The sequence below is a fragment of the Chenopodium album genome, chromosome 24 (genome assembly GCF_948465745.1).
Source record: "Chenopodium album chromosome 24, dcCheAlbu1.1, whole genome shotgun sequence".
NCBI classification, from domain to species: Eukaryota; Viridiplantae; Streptophyta; class Magnoliopsida; order Caryophyllales; family Amaranthaceae; genus Chenopodium; species Chenopodium album.
The window spans coordinates 34611784-34623094 of NC_137857.1; the positions used below are offsets into that span (position 1 = coordinate 34611784).

The 11311-nt window shown below is 38.1% G+C and overlaps 1 protein-coding gene across 1 annotated transcript; it reads right to left on the reverse strand.

Annotated features, from left to right (window-relative positions):
* Positions 1–5473: 5473 nt before the first annotated feature.
* On the reverse strand, positions 5474–7540 carry LOC145610913 (uncharacterized). Its single transcript, XM_081666176.1, has 4 exons — positions 7106–7540; positions 6884–7027; positions 5826–6716; positions 5474–5734 (listed from the first exon to the last, which is right to left on the reverse strand). Exons 1-4 carry the CDS (start codon positions 7538–7540, stop codon positions 5474–5476), a joined length of 1731 nt encoding a protein of 576 aa, XP_081522302.1.
* Positions 7541–11311: the final 3771 nt, after the last annotated feature.

The window sequence follows — 11311 nt, forward strand, 5'->3', positions numbered from 1 at the left end:
AATGTTCAAAAATGTGGATATCATTAACAACTATGCTGTGCGTACAAAAGGGCAGGCTTTGGAGTTTAAGCAGCTTTCTTCGATCTCTTCTTGGTTTTTGAGGTGGTTGCTTCAGCCTCTGCATTGTTGTTGTTTGCTGTAGTTGTTGCTTCAGCTGCTGCATTGTTGTTGTTTGCTGCAGTTGTTGCTTCAGCTGCTGCATTCTTTGTCTGTGCTGCACATGTCAACTTGTTGTGGCCCAACTCTTTGCATAGGCTGCACTTGGCTGTACTATGCCTCTTCCCTTTCCTTGCTTCATTTGCCCCCCTTTTTCTCTGCTTCTTTGGTCTGCCTGCAGATCTTTTCACTGGTGGTGGTAGTATGTCAGGGAGGTTGAATGAAGGCCATTGAGTATGGTCAGGCATTGGGTGCATATGCTCAGCATAAGTTCTTTTGTATGCCCTCCCTTTGAAATAAGGAGACACAAAATCCTCAGGTTGAGCCTTTGGTGGTAAATCACCCTTAGAACATGCTTGCGTGGGATCCCTGAATGCTGCCACTTCCCACATCCACATGTTCCAGCTCCTAGCTTGATAGGAAAGTAGACATGTTGATCCCTCACCTCAAACTCATCACCACCACATGCTGTTGCATAGCAGAACCTGGACCTTTTCTTAACTTGAATTCTGTACCTTTCCATACAGATTTTTTGAAGAGACTCAACAGGAATGTTAGGATTGGCTTGAATATCAGATTGCAGATGTCTGCATAGCCAATCACAACTTACTACAGGGTTGATCTCAAGCCTGCCACAAGTTGCATGCTCCCCTGTTAATGTCTTGATTGCCCAACTGATTTTGTCAGCCATGGTTGATGCATGAATTCTCCAGTTGCAACCATCTATAGCACATCTTGCTATAAACCTGGTAGGGTCACTCTTCTCAACAAATACTCCAAAACCTTCTTGCACACAAAAATCCTTAAACACTTCAATGAATGACTCTTTATCTGCAAAAATCAACCATGGCTCCAGTTTAATACTACCAAATTCACAATCTCTCCAAACCTTCCCATTCTTGTTTGTCTTATCCATTGCCTGGGTTCCATCAAGGTAATCTTCAAATTCTTTGGGTGGGATGTCATCATACAAACATTGTACTTCTTCCTCATCTTCTCTGAAGTCAGCAAGATCCAATTCATCATCAAGTTGTTCACTGCCAGATTGAATGTAATCTGAATCCTCACTGTCATCATCATCAGAGCTCTCATCCTCACTGCTTTCAACCCCAACTGGTGCCTTCTTCTGTCTTTCAGATCTCCTTAAGCTCACACCTTCCACATTACTTCCCCCAACAACCTTTTTTCCACAACTCTTTTTTGTTCTAAATCCTGGTGGCCTTGATCTACCAATTTTTTTGGGTTTACCAGGGATAGAAGTAGCTGCTTCTGATGTTTGATTCACATCAGTTTGTGGTGGAGGTGACTCTGCTTGGTGAGGTGGTGATCTTGGTTGTGGTCTAGGTGAATGAGGTGGTTCAGGTGAATGTGGTGGTGGTGTTGAATGAGGTGCTGGGGTTGTTTGGTGTGGTGAGGCTGCTTGTGTTGGTGATGTTGGTTGAGCTGGTGATGTTGGTTGAGCTGGTGAGGTTGTTTGAGGTGGTGGCTTTTTTTTGGGTGTTCTCTTCCTTTTCCTTGGGGTCATTTTCTTCCTCACAGCTGAGCTTTTGGGTTGGTTGAGAGGAGAAGGAGGTTGACAGTGTTTAACTGGGGTAGATGGTTGAGTACTTTGCTCAGGCTCAGGCTGAGATTGCCCAGGGAAAACCTCATCTGCTAATGGAGTCTCAAACACTCTTACATACTCATCCTCACCCCCATCCACATTAGCTACAGGAACCTCAACTGCAACTTTAAACCTTTCCAGTTCCTCCAACTCTCTCTCAGCCTGGGCCTTTTCAGCTTCTAACCTAGCCTTCTCAGCCATGGCCTTAATCCTTTTCTGCCAGCTACTCTCAGCATCCTTAAACACTTGACTAGGACTTTCTTTTTCCTCTAAAAAGATTACTATAGTTTCATTATGTCCAAACCACTCCCACATTTTCAGCATATCCTTATCAGAACACAACTCCAATTTCCTATTAGTTCTAGGTGGCAGTACATACAAACTAAAGTACTTTGGAAGTATCACATTTAGCTTAACAGAGTCCTCAAACATAAACTCAAACAAGTCCATTAAACTTGTTCTGTCTGTATCATCAATCAATACATCAAACCCCTGATCTCTATAATGGACATCAAGCCACAATCTACTCATCCTATAAACAACAAAATACAGAGACATTACTATACTGAACATCAACACATATGATTCATATCAACAAGCACATACCACACCCTAACATACCAGTACACAAAATTGCGAAATCCACAATTCAAACACCTCACAATCACACAGCATAACAATGTCCAATCCATACCAACAAATAACTATTTTAATATGAAATTTAGCATCAATTCACACATGCAATTCAAGTAATCGCATTTAACATGATTGTTTCAGAAAAACCCTAACCCTAACTCAATTTTCACAAAAATTGCCAGATTCAAAACGCGAATGGAAAAGCGAAACAGCGATTATATCCCTTGATTGCTATGTCGAACACCCCAAACTCAAATTCAAGAGCTTTTTGCTTCTACTTCCTCCCCTACTTGTCAGTACTGATCAACTGGTTCGCACAACTCAAATCGCATAAAAAGATTCGATTTTTAGGAGTTTTTTGTTCAAGTGATAACGAAATCTACTGGTTTGATTATGGATTTCAGAGTTTGAATGAGGGTGGAAGTTCGAAGAATAGAGAAGAAGAATGATGGAGGTTTTTTTTTTTGATCGAAATTGAAGAAGTCAGAGAGTCAATGCCCATTAACGCGCCATTAACCCCACATAAGGGTATAATTGTCAATTCGCATTAACAGACAGTTAACGTCCAGACCTCATTAATGGCACGACATGACATTTTACTATTTGTGAGTGGCATTTGGTGAATTCTGAAAAGTGCGATGGCATTTGATGAATTTTTAAATTTGTCAGTGGCATTTGGTGAAATAGCCGAATATTGAAATAAGAGTGTGGCACAACTCTTCAACGAAGGCTTGAGCCAAATGAATGCATGATTGAATTGAATGAATAAAATTTGGCCACCGTCCAATTACTAGGAGGGGAGGCACAATCCCAATCATATGAGTATAAGACTTATCAAAAGGCACTTTATAGTATAAGAAGCATATTTATTGCAAAGGGGGCCAGTATTAGAAAGTGGTGGTCAATTGGTCATTATTGAATATTCATATATACCAAGTATTAAAGCACTAGTAAAATTGCATAAATTTTAGGAAAATTTGTAAATTACCACCCAAAAAGAGGTCCAGTTTTGAAATTACCACCCATTAAAAACTTTATTTTAAATAACCACCCATTAAATTAAAAAATCTTTCAGATTACCACCCATTTTGATTTTCCGGTGGAAAATCCGTTTGAGGGGCCCACATAACGGCTATTAACGGCTAGTTTGACTTAATTGACTGGGTTTTTCCTCGATTTTTCGTGTTTATATATTCCCCAACTACAATTACTTGCAAAAAAAAAATCTCCAATTAACAAATTCTTCCCCTAATTTCTTCCAGAGTTCCTCAAATTTGAACTGGTACTGTGCGACGAATTAATCCATTGAAGTTTAGACCCAATTGAATTCGCATTTGAGGTAAGAATCCTGAGCTTAAAAAATTAGGGTTCCTGGGTAAATTAATTTGGGGGATTTTGCAATTAGGTTTCGTGGAAGTAATTAATTGGGTGTTTATGTTATTTTTCTGGTAATTGCTGTTGGTGTTGTCCAAATTTGGTGAATGGTTGTTTATTAGGTTGAATAATAGTGTCAAATGTGTTGTTTTTTTTTTTTTGAAAGAAAGATGTGAATGATTCATTCATGCATGAAGTTGTAAGCTTGGTTGTGTTGTTTTTTGTTGAATGATGTCTTGCAGAAATGGAAAGAGGGGATAAGTACATTTTCAGATTTAAATATTTGAGTTTTGTTGTGGACCTTGAGTATGAAGTAGGCAACAGTAACTTACAGGACACAGCCATAGCTTTCGAAGATCAACTTCGTGACATGGAAGATCCAATTGAAGGATCAATTGATCTTCTTTATCCTATATTTCAGTATATCTATAAAGGGAAGTATAGGACTTTAGAAGATGATGGTGATGTGTTCAAGATGATTAGGAGGTTGGGGAATAAGGATATGTACATCATACATGTTGGGAGCACAGATGACCCAGGGTTCTTAGCTGACTGTATCATTGAGTACAGGATGAAACAGAATGGGACTTGGCCACCCCCTGGTTATCCTCATTATGGGGGTCAACCACCACAGTGACTAGGTGTGCTTGTCTTAGAATAATATTATTGCTTGTTTGCTGGAAATGTTGCACAGACTGACTGAGTTGTTGCTTTGTAAATGCAGGTTAGAAAATGTCTTGGAATAACACATCTCCCACTAACCAGAAGAAATGCAATTGTGGACTGCCCTTTGCTAGGTTGACATCTTGGACCAGAGAGAACCCAGGAAGGAAATTCAAGGCTTGCAAATTCTATGACCCTAACACTGAAACTAGAGGGTGCAAGTGTTTTGAATGGATTGACACTGAAGATGGAACTGAGTGGCAAAGAGATGTGATCAACAATCTTTTGCTTGACAAAAAATTGATGAAAGCTGAAGTGAACTCTCTGAAAAGGGATGTTGATGACTTAAGTGGGCAGAGAAGGTGTCTTCTTAATGAGGTGGATACATTGAAAGTGAAATGCAAGGCTTTAAGTGGAGATAGGAAGAAGATGCTCAATGGCAGTGGCAATCTTGACAGCAAGCTGATGATTGTTGTAGTTGTTGTTTGGTCCTTAATTTTAGTTTTAGGTTGTGTTGTAGTTAATAAACTGGTTTAAGGGAGGTGTAGTTGTTGTAGTAGTTTTTTTATTGTAATGTTGAACTTGTTATTTTAGTAATGGAATGAACAACTGTTTCTGGTGTATTTGGCTTATGTGTTATGTTTGCTGATGCTTTTTATTTGGCTGAAGTAGTAATGCATTGAACAAATTTGGTGATGTTTTTGAAGGAAAAAAAGGCCCCACCATATGTGGTGAAGCTTTCTGTAGGAAATAAAGAAAAAAAAAAGAAATGCAGGGCCCACCAAATTTGCTGATGCTTTTCTGAAAATAAAAAAAAAAAACAAAATGAAATAAAGGGCCCACCATAAAGGAAATAGAATAGGGGCCCACCAAAATTTCATTAACACAGTTGCAGCAAAATGAGGGCAAATTTTGTCCAAACCAAACTGTCAATTTCATTGAGACATCATCCAAGTTTACAGAAGTCACAAATCACAGCCTAACACTACCACCTTCTAATTACATACTATCCAAAATATGACAAACTAACACTAACACCTTCTAATTGGTACCACCTTGAATCTTGTATTTCATTGAAGTTGAAACAGTGTTAGCATAGGTAGTTGTTGAGGCTTGGCTTGGTTGACTTAAAGGTTCTTGCTGGTGACTCTGCTGACTTTGTTGCTCCTGTTGTTGTTGTTGTTGTTGTTGTTGCTGTTGCTTCTGTTGTGCTTTCTGCTGCTGCTCCTTCCTGTATTGCTCTTGAGGGAATGTCCTGTTCCCAATGTTGTTAGGTCCAGCAGTAGCACCTAGTGCACTTTCCTAAATTTGGCATACAAGAGTAGTCAGAAACAAGGGATCAGGTAAGTACTAAAAAAAAAAAAAAAAAAATCCGCTTTGCTTTGAGTGTTACCTTCTGCAATGCTCTCTGCTCTTTCTTCTTTCTTTGTTCTTTCACCCAGTCACTGTCAGATTGGGGTCTACCTCCTCCTTTTTTTGGTGAAGAAACTGCTACTGGAGTAACTGTAGGGTTCTTGCAAGTTTTTGCATAGTGACCTTGCTGCCCACAGTTCTTGCAGGTACTCCTCCTTTTCACAAGCTTCTGCACAGTTTGGCTTTGGGCACCCTCCTCTCCCTGCTCCAGCTTTCTTTTCTTAGATTTAGGTCTTCCAGGCTGGATCTTGATGGCTGGTGGCATAGGTGCTCTGAGCTTGACCTTGTCCCAATGGTGTGGGCCAGGCATTGGTTGTACTTCAAACCTATAAGCCAACATATAGGTGTCCACAGCATATGCATTGTCCACATAATCTTCAGGGTCTACTCTCTTGTCCATGATGCATGCATATGCATGGACACAAGGGATACCTGTCAGCTCCCAATGATAGCAGGTACATGTCCCTTTACTTAGGTCAACTGTAACTAGATCAGAGTTCAGTTCAACCTCATATGCATCATCCCTAGATACTTGCACAATGCAATGCCTTGCAACTGGTTCAATTCTTTTAAATGTTTTTTTCACATATGGAGTAACCTTGCCCTCCATTTTCTGATAACACTCCCACTTGTCATGATTCCTTTTCATCATATACCTCCTAAGCCACTCCATTTGTGTCAAAATAAGCTTATCCCTAGCTTCTTTTATCACAGCATTGAAGGTCTCACAAACATTGTTCAAAAGCATGTTTGACTTTGGAAAGGAGCTAAATGCATGCCTAGACCAGTGCTTAGGAGGGATGTCAGCAAGGTATTCATATGCCTCCTCAGACAAGAACTTAATGGATTCCATGGCAACTTCAAAATCAAACTAACATGTGGAGTGCAAAAAAAAAAAAAAAAAAAAATCCAGACATATCAAACAAACCTACATTATTGACAGCAGGACTTACTAACAGCAGTGTAAAAAATAAAAAAAAACAATCAAGACATATCAAATATAGTAAAATAAAAAGAACAGGTTCAAGTTAGGCTTACCAAGGTAGTTGCTCTTGCTGCTGACCAAAATAGCTCCTTAAATGTAGAGCCACTGAATTGAAGCTTGAAGTTAGCCCATATATGCCTCACACAATACCTAATTTCAGCATTTGGTACAACTTGATTCAAAGCTTGTAGCAGGCCCTGTTCACAAATCAACAAAATAAGTTAGTTAAAGTGCAGACATAAAAGTGTCTATCAGACATAAAAGTGTAGGGTTACCTTTTGTCTATCAGACATAAAAGTGTAGCCAAGCCCTCCTTCTTCATCCTTAAGTGTGCCCATCAAACACTCAAGAAAAAAGATCCATGTTTCCTTGTTCTCAATCTCAACTGTAGCCCAGGCAATAGGGTAAATGTTGTTATTACCATCCTTACCAACTGCTACTAGGATCTGCCCTGGGTATGGACCCTTAAGATGAGTGCCATCAAGCCCAATTAATGGTCTGCAGCCTGATAAAAACCCTTTGGCTAAAGGTGCAAGACATATATACATCCTCAAAAACATAGGAGGTTCAGGCCTCTCCACTCCCTCAACCATTACTACACAACCAGATACAGGGTTATACTTGAGAACAGCCTTCCCATAGTCCCAAACTCGAGCATATTGTTCTGATGCTGAGCCATAGATCTTCAGTTTAGCCCTAGCCCTTGCCATCCAAGCTTTACTGTATGTTATTTCAATCCCAAGGTCCCCCAAAACCTTCCTGCTGAAACCTTTAAGTACTCAACAGTTAAGTTGTGATTGCTCCTAACTCTTAGACAGTTATGCTTCAAATTTAAGCTCTTAATCTGCCAAAAATCCTGGTTCACAGACCTCCTAACAACCACCTTAAAGTGACATCTCCTACCCCCTACACAAGTACAACTAGGAAGTCTACATTTTTTGGGATTCCATTTACATTGACACCTCTTGCTACATTGTATAGTGATCTTGCTACTGTCATTATGTAAATACCAATATTCATACCTGTTCTCAATGGCATGAACCCTCAGAGCTTTCCTCACCACATTGTTGTTGATAAACTTCTGGTACTTCACCAATTGAATTGGTTTGCTGAAGTCTGTTGTAGCATGGAACCAAGGGCTGTTATCATGCTCATCATCAGACCCTCTTGGACTATCCAATTCCTCAGAGTCAGAGGTGAACTCTCTTTGCAAAGTTACCTCATTCTGTAGCAGCTGACTTTCCAAGAACACTTGTTGTTCTTCTTTGTCTTGCACATCCTTCAAACTATCATTCACTTCTTCCAAAATTTGCCTCCCACTAACCTCCACCTGCCTTGCCTCTTCTACTCCCTCATCATCACACTCCTCTTCCCCTGCTCCCCAATCTATATCAGTCCCCTCACAATCAGAAGAATCAGATCCACTAACTGATTCAAGCTCAAGCTTTCTCTTTGTCTTCTTCCTCTTTCCCTTGGATTTTCCCTTCACTTTCTTCCCCCTGGAAGTCCCTTCCTGCTCACCTTGCTTCCCCTTCCCTTTAACACTATCTGTTGGAACCCTATCTCCAACCTTATCAGCAGCTTCCTCTCCCTCAGTCACCCCCTTATTTGTTTGCTGTTTAAACCTAGGGCTTCTTCTAATTTCAGTGGGCTTGGATTCATTGTTTTAACTATTTTGGGTAGGCAGAACAGTGTTAGGTTCTTCAGTTACAACCCTAAACTGGTCTTGGCTTGTACAGTAAAGTACAACAAACCTATCCTTACTTTTGGTCTCTAAAAAGCCCTTGACTTCCTCTTCATTCACAATTTCCCTTTTGCCATTTGACCAAAGCTTTCCCTTTTTTTATACCAAATATTCCACACACTAGGCACATGCAAATCTAGTTTAACAAAACCCCAAATGCAACACTCTCTGAGAAAGCTCACTGACAAGTCACTCACTTTACATCCATACCTCCAAAACTCCCATCCTCCTTCATACACAACCATATTCCTTCCCTTTAATTTTTTTTTCACAAACCCCCCACCTAATCTAACCTTAACATCCAAACATTCCTGTTTACCTAGTACCTGTTCATATTAATAAGCCACTAATGAATAAACCATACTTGGTAGTCTACAGTTCACCCACACAATACCATAGTTTATTCAATTCAACACATGTGGCATAATTAAACAATAATAAACACCCAATCAAACAACAATTACAGTTCAAATTGCAATAATAAACAATTGTGAAGATAACCCATTACACATTTAACCCTAATTTTTCGCATAATTGCAATTATACCATCAACAACATACATATACAAAATTCAATTGAATAGGGTCAAAATTGCTTACCTCAGTAGTCGCCATTGACATCAGCAGTACCCAGGAGCTTCAAAATCACGCTTATGGTCCCCAGATCACTTCAAGATGGCGACTTTACCAGTACATGCAAGTCCACCAAACGCATTCAATTTCCAGGAAAAAACCTCAGAATTAGGGTTTTGACTCAATTGTATAGGAGTGGTTGAGGATTTGACAGAGAAATAAAGGAAGAAAGAGGGAAAAATTGATGGATTTAGATGATTTCAGTGAGGAAATTGGAGAGAGAAGTTGTGTTATGTGGTTAATGGAACAGTCAGGGAGTTAGGTCGAAGAAAAGAAGAAAAAAAAGGGAGGGAAGTTAATAGGGTGGGCCCCTCAAACGGATTTTCCACCGGAAAATCAAAATGGGTGGTAATCTGAAAGTTTTTTTTAATTTAATGGGTGGTTATTTAAAATAAAGTTTTAAATGGGTGGTAATTTCAAAACTGGACCTCTTTTTGGGTGGTAATTTACAAATTTACCTAAATTTTATACACTTAAATACTCTATCAAATGGAGGATTTCCGATCCAAACCAAACAAAGTTGATGGAGGTGATGATAAGAAACTCATCTTATGAGTGTTGTGACCTTGTACTTGCCTTACACGAAATTGGAGATTGTCATATCTCTCCTTTATTACTTTTCAAGTGTTGATTAGTGTAATTGAGGTAGATGATATAGGGAGAGAAAAGCCAATTCAATATTTCAGTATAGCTTCTCTTCTAATTAAAAGAGGAATTAAAGCGTTTTTTAAAAAAAAAAATTCAAATTCGAGAATTTTAATAGGCAATTTGGACCTGTGAAGGGCCTGTTCACAATTACTGAACTGAGTTGAACTGAATATCTTATGAAAAAAGGAAATTGGGAATTGAATTGAACTGAACTGAAATTAAGCTGAAGTGAACATGCCCAAATATATAGATAAAGTTTGTGCAATAACACTTGGTTAAATTTCTTTCGTATCTATTTACAGTGAATAACTTATATAATGTGTAGATTGGTAGATGTGATGATGACAAATATACTCCATATTTAACAAATTCTTAAATAAGATTGTCTTGTCATTACTTGTTTGTTTTTTATAGTTTTAATATAATTCATAATTTTTACTAATTGATGTTGATTTGTTATATTTTATACTTTTTTTATATATAAATTCATCTACATCATAATTTCTGTAACAACCTTTCAAATATACGAAATTTAATCTAGTATAAAGTAAAGGACGAATCTGGAAGGCGGGCCTTGACGATGATTGAATAGAGAAAACATATTATCAATGAAAAGGGTCTCCTTTACAAGACATGACCCCATAAGCTAGTATACCGTCAAAAATTTCTTTTTTTTTAGGGCAGTCATTCACTAACCTTTTTTTCCCCATATCTAAGTACGGAGTACCTACATAGCCACTTAAACTCAAATTTTACATGAGGCCAGTTACACCATTACCTGATGGTGTGGAGCCGTGTAGCCAATACTAAAATGATGAGGTTACTCTCATAAATAAATAAATAGTGTTATGGAGTACAGAGTATTATTTAGTCAAAACAAAAAGGAGCACTAACATGAATGAACAAATAAAATAGCTTTTGCTTAAAAAAAAAAAAAAAAAAAAATTCTTATAATTAATTAATGTTACTTGTATAATGATTTATTATTACTCTTATAAACGATATAAGGTTACCCTCCTTATGTAAAATGAGGGTACTCATACAACTAAGTGGTTAGAGACTTAGAGATATATCCTCCCAATTACAAGAAATCCTGAGATCAAGATCGATTCTCATCACCCATCTTTGTAGCTCTCTAAACACTTGGAAAAAAAAAACGATAAAATAGATTAAAGTGTCATTCAAAATTTTTTTTCTAATCGTCAGCAAGCGATCAAAGTGATGAAAGAGGGTGATCAAATATTCTTTATGCTGTTATTCACTCATTCACTTGTATACAAGTAGCAAATATTACTTCCGTTTCACGTACAATTCACGGGTCAAATTAAAAGTGTAAAAATATATATATATAATAAAAATAAAAAAATTGACCGTCTATTGTTAATTACATACAAAACGAAAATATCCGCGAGCAATCTTGTTAGATTTGTTTTAATATATGATATTCAAAATTAAAT